Source organism: Emys orbicularis, chromosome 1, assembly GCF_028017835.1.
Source record: "Emys orbicularis isolate rEmyOrb1 chromosome 1, rEmyOrb1.hap1, whole genome shotgun sequence".
In the NCBI taxonomy this organism is placed as follows: Eukaryota; Metazoa; Chordata; order Testudines; family Emydidae; genus Emys; species Emys orbicularis.
The window spans coordinates 138,228,196-138,240,526 of NC_088683.1; the positions used below are offsets into that span (position 1 = coordinate 138,228,196).

Consider the following 12,331-nt stretch of genomic DNA (forward strand, 5'->3'; position numbering starts at 1 on the left):
TGGGATAGTCGTGCAAGAGATTCCCACTACATCAAGAAAGATTGGCCACTCCGACAGTCATTGGAGCCTGGGAGGAAAAGTGTTCAGCATCCACCACTTGTTGAATCAAGGAAGATTTTGTTACCACCCTTACACATCAAGCTGGGTCTGATGAAGAACTTTGTCAAGGCCATTGACAAAACACAAGCAGCTTTCAAGTACCTCCGTGGAAAATTTCCAAGGTTAAGTGAAGCTAAGATAAAGGAAGGTGTCTTTGTTGGTCCTCAGATTCGTGAACTTCTTCGAGATGATGCATTTGACCATGCACTGCGTGGCAAGGAAAAGACGGCATGGAAAGCCTTCCAGTTAGTGGCAATACATTTTCTCGGAAACAACAAGGCAGACAACTACAGGTTGTTGGTGGAAAACCTCCTCAAGGCATACAAAAGCCTTGGTTGCAACATGTCACTAAAGATACATTTTTTGCACTCTCATCTAGATTTTTTTCCACCAAACTGCGGAGCAGTGAGCGGCGAGCGATTTCACCAGGACATTGCAACAATGGAGAAACGCTATCAGGGCAAATGGAGCCCATCAATGCTTGCAGACTATTGCTGGACAGTGACAAGAGATGCTCCATTTAATGAATACAAGAGACAAGCCAAGAAGCGCCGAGTAGACACTGAATAGGACTAAACTATGTACATAATAGTTTTTTGCCTTTTGTTTCATAATAAATTTTATTTATATAACCCTTTTGCTGATTTTTGAAGTGTTACTTAAACAGGACAGGTGAAATATTATCATGTAAAGCAACCATAAACACATGGAAAGACCTAGGTTTACAATTTATGATTAAAACTCTATCATCTACACAATATACATAGACATAAAATGTAAAAGCTTAAATATCTTAGAAACAGTAGCCAATCAGTTGTTTTAATTGTCATATTTGAATTCAGCACATCAAAATACATAATAAATAGCACATTTTATCTCTGAAGCAGACGACTTCTCAAAAATTGTAGACCAGTTTAATTAGTGAGGCCCACATCCAAAAGAAAAGGCTGCAACCTTCTGCAAATAGCTGTCAGAAAACAGAACTGGTCAAATGTTGGGCCTGCCAGCCTTTACAGTGTTCCTCTAAAGTAGATGAAATTTTAGACCCTTCTGAAGGGGAGGAGCCTGAACAGTCCTGAAGTCTCATATCACTGTAGAAGTGTTTAAAAATGCAATTATTGCCTAACCTAGGATACACTGACTGTATATGTTAGTCTGTTACTTGATTGGGAATTTTGTCTGAGTAAAGAGGGCAGGTTTAAGTGTTTGGCATCTCAAACTGCCTGATGAGTTCCTTTTTCAGTTTTGCAGGTGACCTGAAATAAATTGTTAAACTGAGGCTATTATATCAAATTATGTAGAAATCATTCTAATTAAAAGATTGACAGGCAGGAGCAGTTATATATTATATTCACCCTCTGGGATGGGTGTAGGGAACAAAACATTGTTTTTTCCTCTCTCTTTTGGGGAAAGTGAGATCAGGCCCGGGTTAGACAATAGAAAGGGAGACTAAACATTTGGAACACACACCCAGCAGGTGTTTTCAGTTGATGCATTGCATTAGGGATGATCCATTATGCAATTCTGTCATAAAGCATGTAAAATGAAGTAAATTTAAGTCCCAGAGATCTGACTATTCCTGGAACAGGGAAATATGGAGGTATGGAATAAGAACAATTCTGCAGATTCTGTAGTGAAACTCACCCATATGCAGAGGGCCAGCACAAGGCTTATGCACCACTTAAGTCCCACTTAAGCTTTATTTTGAGGATTTTGAGTGGGACTTAAGTGGTAAGTGGCTTTTATGATGACCCTGTTGTGCAGGAATGAACATATGCAGTATGACAATCAGAAGAAATAATTTACACCGAAACCGTGACACACCAGCCTCAGTTTTCCTGGGTTTTCTTAACTGTGGCAATTGTTAAATAGCATTGTCGGGGAAGGGGGAGGGGACAGTCTTTTCATTCCTCTGCTGTTCGCTGCAGTAAAGAGTCAGCCATTTCGGGTATTCCTCTGACTCTGTACATACTCTAGGTATTAAGTTTAGCAGTTCCAGCTGGCTAGCCCACTTACACATCTGTCTTTTAAATCTTTTCTTACTTTTGAAGATCCCTTCTGAAGGGGAGGAGCCTGAACAGTCCTGAAGTCTCATATCACTGTAGAAGTGTTTAAAAATGCAATTATTGCCTAACCTAGGATACACTGACTGTATATGTTAGTCATTTCTCCAGCTAAAAGCAGCAGCATGGAGTTGGCTGTGGTTTTTTGTTTTTAAATCTTCACAGATTGAGGTCACATGTCAGACCTTCAGATTCCTTAAATGGGGCAGCAGACTTTGATGAAACAACTGCTCCAGTGATGTGATTTACAGAGTTCCTATCATCCAGAAGGATTCCAAAGCATTATACTGATTTACAAAAACAACAAGGAGTCCTTGTGGCACCTTAGGCCTTGGCTACACTTGCGAGTTACAGCGCAATGAAGCAGCCCCGGGCGCCCTAGCTCACTCCCCGTCCACACTGGCAAGGCATGTAGAGCGCTCTGACTCCGCAGCTACAGCGCTGCTGGTACTCCACCTCAGCGAGTGGAATAACGTTTGCTGCACCCCCGCTGGAGCGCCGTGGCGCCAGTGTGAATGAGGTGTTGCATTACTATGCTGTGATCAGCCTCTGGAAACGTCCCATAATCCCCTTAAGTCAAGTGGCCACTCTTATCATTGTTGTGAAATCGGCTGCAGGAATGCGGAAATGCCCTTTCAAAGCTCCATTTCAGAGAAGCCGGCTGCTTATCCGCTCCGAGAAAAAGCAAACATTTACTGTTTGCTTTGAGTGAGTGAGAGAGAGGCGGGGGTGGGGTCTGAACTTACAAGACAGCATGCTGACACACTTTCAGCACCCCAAAAACCCACTCTCTCTCCCCCCACATACACACAACACACTCCCTGTCACACTCCACCCCCCCCATTTGAAAAGCACGTTGCAGTCACTTGCGTGCTGTGATAGCTACCACAATGCACTGCTCCCAATGCCGCTGCAAGTGCCGCAAATGTGGCCACGCCAGTGCGCTTGAAGCTGTCAGCATGGACAGATTGCAGCGCTTTCCCTACTGCGCTCTATGAGTGCTGGTTTAACTCACAGCGCTCTACATCTTCAAGTGTAGCCATGCCCTTAGAGACTAACAAATTTATTTGGGCATAAGCTTTTGTGGGCTATAACCCACTTCATCAGATGCATGGAGTGGAAAATACAGTAGGCAGGTATAAATATACAGCACATGAAGAGATGGGAGTTGCCTTACCAAGTGGGGGATCAGTGCTAATGAGGCCAATTCAATTAGGGTGGATATGGCCCATTTCCAACAGTTGACAAAAAGGGGTGAGTATCAATAGAGGGGAAATTACTTTTTGTAATGCTAACGAGGCCAATTCAGTCAGGGTGGGTGTGGCCCATTCCCAACAGTTGACAAGGTGTGAGTATCAACAGAGGGAAAATTATACAAACTTCCATTTAGACATTGCCTCACCCTTCATTGAAATGCAGTAAATCTTTTGGTGTAAAACACAGCAGCCTGAAGCAATGTTGCACAACAGTTAGGAGAGAAGTTTAAGAAGACTATTATACATAATGAGAACAATGGGTGGAATTCAGATGTGGGCAGAATGTAATTGCACAAACTGGAGTGTAACACTGTGATTCAGGGTTTCACATTCCTTTTGCACTGGTGTAAATGATTACACAAGAGGCACGGCAATAGAGAATCAGGCCTGAGATCTTAAAAGACCACAAGTGGTCAAGACTTTAGTCTTACAGTACCTCTCATCTGAAACACAGATCAGTTTTGGTCTTATCAGGACTTACCTACTGACCCTACATATATTGTAACATAGAAATGATGCAGATTAACGCACTTTCTCTATAGACCCTCAAATTACAGGGGGAGATTTTCAAAAGTGCATTAGGCACCCAACTCCCATTGAAACTAAGTGGGAATAGAGCTCACGTTGGTGACCTCACATTGGTGCCTTTGAAAATCTTGCCCATTTCAGAGAGTTTGTATAGGATTTTGTTGTTGTAAAGAACAGTGACTCGATGTATGATGTTTAGGGAATGATTTACAGCTGTAAACCCAGTTTCCATAGCCAAAGTACTGCTCCCAACATATACCTGGTAACTGTGTACTATTAGGAAAAATAAAACATCAGCCTTATGTCCACACTCTTGTTAAGTTGCTCATTTGGGAATTTCTTGTTTATTAAGGCCCTACAGCAATATGTTGAAGAAAAGAGACATAGCAGACAAACTCCCGGCTTTAGGGGGAAGGCTGATCATATCCTGATCTGTGCTATATTGCTGCAAACATGGAGGCGTATCAGGATTTTTTTGCCAAATAAACAGAAGGATGATATTCCTTTAGTCAGATGACAGAATATTTGGTTTAATTGCAATTCAATATATTTGTACATCTTTTTATTTAGTGTATGTTTATTTTAAATCAAGTACTTCATACCATTCCATAAGCACTGGACAGGTCACAGGTAGGCCAGTATCTATCAAAACAGAGATCATGGTAATGGAAAGATACACAGCCCCACACCCTCCCTCACTGGACTGGGCAGAAAACCTCTAGTGTAACAAGAAAGGGAAAAAGTGATCCTTGAAGTGTGGTTCTACTCTGAAATCTGACTAGATTATACCTCTATGATTTCATAGGTATTCTCATTATTCTCTCTGTACCCCAAAAGGGCAGAGACATCATGAAGTCCACTAGGGACTTCACTATTATCAATTTTATGCAAAATGTGGTCAGATACTACAGTAATCGGTGGCAGTATAAAGCCATAAGAGAAGTTTTATAGTTTGACCAATGCAAGTCAAAAAACAGTTTTAACTGCTAATCCAGCAAACTCATGTGGAGTTCTGAAAATCAAGCCATGTTCTCTTTTGCCTCTTACATCATCACAAGTAACAAAGATTTTGCAGCTAGGACTTACAGTAGTTGGCTATTTTGTTCCTGATACACAAGGGAGAATCAAATCTTTACTGTGCTGATAGCTGTAACATTGCATTTTTCTCAGGCAAGTAAATACATGTTATTCAAAGACACAGGGAGCAGAACTGTAGAGTGGGAAAGGGTGCTAATTTTATTAGCACTTTTCTGTCCATAAGGGCAGTTTAAAGGATTGCTCATTTTTTTCACTTATTTTTAAGGTGGATTTTGGACAATTAAAATACTGTTTTAGTGCATCTACTTTTTGAGGTCTTAGGAAAGGCAGGATGTAAATGCAAAGTATAGTTTATGCTGAGCCCACTTGTCTCTGAGATCTGCATGAAGAGGAACCCCTCCATGCAAAAGGGTAGGCAGTGGTCAGCCACTTCCCCTGTACTGATCCCTCTGCTCCAGATATCATGGATGGCTCTTTGTGGGACTGGGAATAGGGAATCGGCAGGCGGTGTCAGAGGGAGAGCTGGGGGGCAGGATGGTGCACATTGTCTCCCTCCTCCCCTCAAGCTCTTTGTAGAATCAGCAGGAAATCTAACCGAGCCTAATACTTCTTTAACTTTCCTATAGGTCACACTCCACACCTTACCCTCATCCCCCACCTGTTCATATAAAGTTCTAGGGGCAGCCGCCAGTGGAGGATGTCCTGGCAATGTAGCTCCACTGGAGCAATGCTAGCCAGATTGTGTGTAGGGGGTTGCAGAGCCACTGTGGAGGCATGGGACCTCCTGTGGATTCCCCAGGAGACATGGGATGCTGAGAGGACCCTTTGTTCATTCTTCAGCAGAGCAACTCATCCTGTCCTCAAATTTTTGGGAGGGCACTCTCTCTGACAGGTTTTTCTATGGGAGGGGACAATCAGGTCAATTATTATTTATCTGCCTACATGCCCCAATGCAGAAGACCCTCCTACCACTATAACATCTGGAAGTATCAGTCATTCTCGGTCATGTTAGGTTCATCAACTGATGCAAATACAGCAAACGGGCTGTTAATCAGGGTGCTATTATCATTAATAGGAATGATAGCAGTAGTCCATGATTCAGTAGCTCAGGGGTAGGCAACCTGTGGCACATGTGCCGAAGGCGGCACGTGAGCTGATTTTCAGTGGCACTCACACTGCCCTGGTCTTGGCTATCGGTCCGGGGGGGCTCTGCATTTTAATTTAATTTTAAATGAAGCTTCTTAAACATTTTAAAAACCTTATTTACTTTACATACAACCATAGTTTAGTTATATATTATAGACTTATAGAAAGAGACCTTCTAAAAACGTTAAAATGTATTACTGGCATGCGGAACCTTAAATTAGAGTGAATAAATGAAGACTCGGCACACCACTTCTGAAAGGTTGCCGACCCCTGCAGTAGCTGATCATTGTGTTTGTGTTTCTAGGTCTTTGACAGAGTCCGGGAAGATTGCCCTAACTTCCAGGAGAAGATTAAGCCTATTAATGCAGAACTCACTCAGCCAAATCTGGCCATCAGCGCCAAGGATTCGCAGGAGCTCCTGTCCCAGGTCAATGTTGTCTTCCACTGTGCAGCAACAGTTCGCTTTGATGAGCCACTAAAGTATGTCCCTTGTTCTCTGCTGTTTGCCTTTATTAAGTAGAACTTAGCTTCTTACTGGGACACACAAAATATGAGAGACCATTATTGTTTTTTCTTGTACAATTACAGTAATAATTCCCCAGGTATGTTTTCAAACTGCACATAAATTCTGGATTGGATATACAATTTAAAGGGCTCAAAGTATTGAGTGCCTAAAATATCACATATGTCAGACCTTAAAAAATACATACACACACACACATCAAGATGGAGGTACTGTGGCATTGCTACATGAAGCCCAGGACAGGAATAAAAAGGAGTCCTGCAAATTAGGATTGCAGTGCATTGGCAGAGTTAGGTGAGGCCCCAGAACTGGGACAGCAGGAAGGTGCTATATGTGCCTGGACTCAGATATTTTGGCAGGGCTACATGGAAGGAGTGCGAAGTGAGTCTACGCAATCTCTGACTCTACAGCTAATGTTATTGGTCCTACTTTTTCACTAAAGGTAACTCAAGGAGGGAAATGATAAATTTTTGAAGCAGCATATTTTAAATAGCAAATCACAAGGTACTGTAACATTTTAAAATATTCACCCAGCTTTGAAAATGTTGCCTTTATTGTAATGAGGCATTTTAAAAAGATGGCCTGTTACTTAAGGGATTTCCTTGAGAAGCACTTGGTTTGTTCATTGTCACATATTAATGAAAGAGTTCCTAGCACAATAGGGTCTGAATTGTGATTGGTGCCTTTGAGCCCCACTTTAATAATGATAGTGATGTGATTGTGGTCATAGATACAGGCCCCAAAAGAAGTTCATTAATGACAATTACAATATCCCCCTCTGAGACATTACATTGATTGTGTCTCCATTGCTCAACATGAGGTTTCCCCCCCACTTATTATTACTGTAATTATATTTAGTTAATCACCACAGGGACCGGGGGGAATTTCTCCCAGAGCATTGTATAATTGTGGGATGTATTTTTTGCCTTCCTCTGAAACATGAGGGGTGAGTTGCTGCTATGGGCAAGATAGTGGATTCCATGGACTGTTGATTCAACATGGCACGATAGATTGAATGTTCTTGCGTTCCAAAAACGAAGCCCTTAAAATGAGATTATAGATAAAACTTGGTGAATTTTTTCAGCCAAAACTTCTTTTTATAAAAAAACCAAAATGGGTATTCGGCAACACTGAAATGTTTTGCAAGTTCATGTTGGTTTCATCAAATTGTTCACATCAAGGGGGGGAGAATATTGAAATATTTTGTTTTTACATTTTTGAAATTTAAACATTTTGATTTTTCAATTTGAAATTACTTTTTGATTCAGAATTCCTTTTACTTATATTTTAAAAAGTTTTAAAAGGCTTTAAATAAAAATTAAACATTGCATTTTGAGTCTAACAAATCATTTTGTTTGACCTGAAACAAATTTTTTTTCAATTTTTTTATTTGCGGAATACTTTTAAAAAAATCATTTTAATTTCTCCAAAACCGTTGTGTTTTTTTTTTTTTTTTTTTTTTGGTTCAGAATTGAGAGTGAGCTGAAAAACCTATTATTCACTCTGCTCCAATTATAGACTAGATCAGGGATCGGCAACCTTTGGCACGTGGCTTGCCAGGGTAAGCACCCTGACGGGACGGGCCAGTTTGTTTACCGGCCACGTCCGCAGGTTCAGCTGATCATGGCTCCCACTGGCTGCGATTCGCCGCTCCAGGCCAGCAAGCAAGCTCAGGCAAAGGGAGCCCACATATCAGTCAGAGCCCATGTAGAAAACCACCAGAACACCTTGCACATATCCTGAGTGTTTCAGGGAGGACCTTCACATTGGTACCCTTTTTTCCTACTCCTTTACCAACTCTTCCCCCCCCCCAACCCCTTGAAATCACTAATTTTATTACTTGTAACTTTGGCTTCTTCTAGTGTTGTTCTATTGCTTTGGACAAGGCCCCATATACCTATCTGGAATCCCTTGTATGTTGGTATAGCATGTGTCCTTCAAGACCAGATATGAGACCATGTTGAATGGGGCTAAAAAGTCAATAAGAACAACACTTCATGTCCTTCTGTTTAAATACTTGTATTTTTCTTGAGGTGGAATGGTTGTTCAGCAAACATGCCAGCAAAGAGGTGTTGTCAGTTTTAATTTCCATAATAAATTAAAGAGGAACTTTGCCTCCAGTCCATTGGATTGGGTAGAAATACTCCTGAGTTATAGTTTTTGACCAGAGTAGTGGATTCATAGTAGAAGAATCCAGCACTACAGGTGTGAAAACTAATTTTGCCTCTTGCATCTCATTTAAACTTCATCGTCTGCTGTGACCTATTTTCCTCACTGTGAAGGTTTGCCTTTGAGGAGAAATTTGCAGTGTATGTAGTTTTAATACATTCATCCCCTACGAACCCCTTTTGTTTGCTTTCTCTCCCCTTGTCTAGACATGCCTTGCTGCTGAATGTCATGGGCACACAACAGCTCTTACTGCTGGCCCGGCAGATGCAGAAGCTCGAGGCCTTTATCCACATCTCCACTGCCTATGCAAATTGTAATCGGAGAAATATAGATGAAGTCATCTACCCACCACCTGTTGAGACCAAGAAGCTCTGCGACTTAGTGGAGTAAGTAGAAACAAACACAGCTTTCCTTCCTGATGCTGGTGTGATGCGCCACCTCTGCAGAAAACCTATGACTGGATTGTTCATACACCTATGCTATAGAATGTTCCCCCAGACCAGTTATAGTTGCAGTGCCCTTCACAGTTGCACCTCAGCTAACAGTGCTGGGAAATGGGTGTGTAAGAGAAGGAGGAGACAGAGGGAGGCGGTAACTTGGATTCCAAGTATCTTCAAGAGATCAACTTTCAAAACATTGATTGGAGGAATCATTCCTACATGCTTGTATCCAATAATGTTAGCATTTTTGGTCTTCCCCTTTTAACCTATTTTTATTCATATTTTCTGGAAATATTAGCAATATAGACATAACCTCTGAGTCTTTATTTGGAGGTCTTTTAAAGTCACATTAGATTGTCATTTGGATCGACCTTCCAACAGTATTTTGATTTCATTTTGAATAGGAAAGAATTAGCAAATAAAATGATCTATATGTGTCAATCCTATTATTTCAGATGTTTTTCAAGTCTTTTTCTATAGTGGAATGTGACTCTTTATGGTCCAGCATGGAGTCAGTTGATGGTGCTTGTTTGTGTTAGTGAGAATGACCCAGTGCTTCTTCCTTTTCTAAGTCCCAACACTCTTGTTCCCTCAATAGGAGCTGTAACTTTTCAGAAAGTGAGCGTGATTCACCACTGCATTACTCCTGTTGTCAGTCAGTGTGATTCCACTTATTTCGATGCAGTCCCAAGTAGTGTCAAACTGGAGTGAATCAGACTCACTGTTTTAGAAAGAGATTTAAAATAATGACACCTCATTCCAAGAATCCCAGCCCAGACTGCTGAGTTTAGTCCTTTCTAATGGTTCCTTTCCAACTGCTTTCTCCCCATGTATGAGCTGTCCCATCTGCAGGGCCAGGTTCATTCTGTATTGAAAACCACAGCTCAGCTGGAGAATTCAGTAAATCTGCAGGACAACAAAAGTGTTTATTTAACTGAGTTTGTTGAATAGATGGATAATTAGAAAGGAAAACAAAACCTGCTGACAGGGATTCCAGGGAAGCCTTCTCCTGAGAAGAACTAAACTTCCCCATGGCAGTTTGTTCTGCTTTCCTTTTTCTTTTCAAATAATTTGCCATTTGCATAATATCAACTTTAGCTCTGCCATTAGCTCAGAATGGAGGTGTGAGCCTTCTTGTCCTTTGGACTTGTTGAGATGGGCATAAGCAGTATCTGCTGGCTTTTTCTCTGAGGGAAGAACAGAATTTGGGTTGGCTCTTGAATCCCATTTTGCCAAAATAAACGATCGCACTCTCTGAGTGCTAACCGGAAAATGTAATGTCAAATATTGTTCTGTCTTTGATTTTCCTCTAGCAGCCCAGAGTCTTGAATATAGTTCTCCCCAGCCAGCATATGGAGTCAAAATAACTTTAATGATATCAGGACCTCCCACCTTCACTACTTACATATAAGGGGTTTGCCAGCTTGCAGAGTTCAGTTGTCTGTCACTGGCACGTGCTGGCTCAGAAAAAAGACTTGAGGAAAGGACAGAATGAGCATCTGAAGCCGTCAGGGATTTCTGGCAATATGCCTCTACTGCAGCCTCCGGGTTGCACAGGCAAAGGAAGCAATGGTGAAAGCTTCAGAGAGTTAGGGGGTGAGGCGCTAGCTCTTATCTGCTCTGCTGTATGTTTGCCTCAGCAGTATATACAGCTGTCAACTCTTGGTCACCACAGTTTGGTTTTTTGTTTGTTTGCTTGCTTACTTGCTTACTTGCTTGCCTTACACTTTCTCATGGTTGCCTGAACTCTGGCAGCATTCTTGTGAATGTTGTCCTTGCTCAACAGGTTTACTATCTTCCGTTGCTTTCAGTGGGTTGGAAGCCACAGGCTGCCCTCAGTTAAGATGGCTGCCACTTCCCTGCAGCCTTTGCAGGTGGCATGAAGGCTGCCCATAGTGAAGAGGACCACTGTCTCCCATTGTTTTTAAAGGCACTGAAACTAGGGGGCACTCAGCAAAGATTGCCGGACTCTTGGTTTGGAAAGTGGTCTGGAAACTGTAACGGTGCACGAAGGAGACTTGTGGGTGGGGGTGTCAGGGGGAGGCTGCAGAAGAACATGGGGGAGTAGGAGGTAGAAAGTCAAGATCAGGGACTTGTGATGGGGAAAAGTAAGGAAAATACAAAGGGAGGTGGGGGACAGGAGACTAAGGGAGAATGTGAGGAGCAGAGAACTGGCTGGTGCAGGGAGGGAGACAAAGAATGGGTAGGAGGACGGAGGCAGAGGTGATGCTATCAGAATACTTCATTATTCTGTCTTCAGCTAACTAGGAGGAAGTATATCTAAGTGTGTGCACTAGTCCAGAAGGGCTCAAAGAAAGATAATTAATAGGTAAGGAAGTTTTCCCCTTAATCCCTTCCTCCACCCCACATATATCCAAATAATTACATGGATTGTGTCAGTAAAAAGGGGAAAGAAATAGCAAGTTATACTTTGGGCTAGCCAGCTGTGAAAGCATCCCTTCGTATCTTCATCAAATGTCTATTTGAAAACTGATTTTAAAGCACTCAACTGAACAAGCATCTATATTTTTCTTTTCTTAAGTTTCATATATCTGTATGTCTGAGGCTGGCAATACATTATAATCCTGGCTGTTCACCTGCTGTTCGGGTTCATAGTAGCCAATGCCAGCAGAAACTGGAACAGGACATTCAGATATACTCTTCTACAGTTGTAGGACGTTGGCTGTTATGATGTGTAACAGGGATTTTTAAGGCTAATGTGTAAAGAAGCTTCTTAGGCTGAATAGGAAAGCAGAATTTTTTTACAAAGCTATTAAAAGCCATGACCCTGCAATTGCAGCTAAATAACAGATCCTTTAATGGTCCTCTTGATGACAAATTTAATTTGTATTTATGATTATTTACTCAGCTAGAATCCTTGGTCAAGCTGGTTTTTTTGCATTTGTCCTCCTTCTATCTCCCTGATTTCAAATATGATGCTTCTTTAACTGTAACTGAAACTTTAAGATTGCTCTGTGGAAACCAAAAGTCACACTTCTAAATACCACCAGGCCACTAGAGGAAATGTATAATCTGCTACATCAAGCAAGGTTTCCCTTAATCTAAAGC

The 12,331-nt window shown here is 41.7% G+C and overlaps 1 protein-coding gene across 1 annotated transcript in view; it reads left to right on the forward strand.

Annotated features, from left to right (window-relative positions):
- The window catches only part of FAR2 (fatty acyl-CoA reductase 2), a 141,384-nt gene that overhangs the window by 57,475 nt on the left and 71,578 nt on the right, over positions 1–12,331 (forward strand). The window contains exons 2-3 of the mRNA XM_065423603.1: positions 6,435–6,610; positions 9,029–9,208. Coding sequence (XP_065279675.1) covers positions 6,435–6,610; positions 9,029–9,208 — 356 coding nt within the window. The remainder of the gene's footprint in view (positions 1–6,434; positions 6,611–9,028; positions 9,209–12,331) is intronic.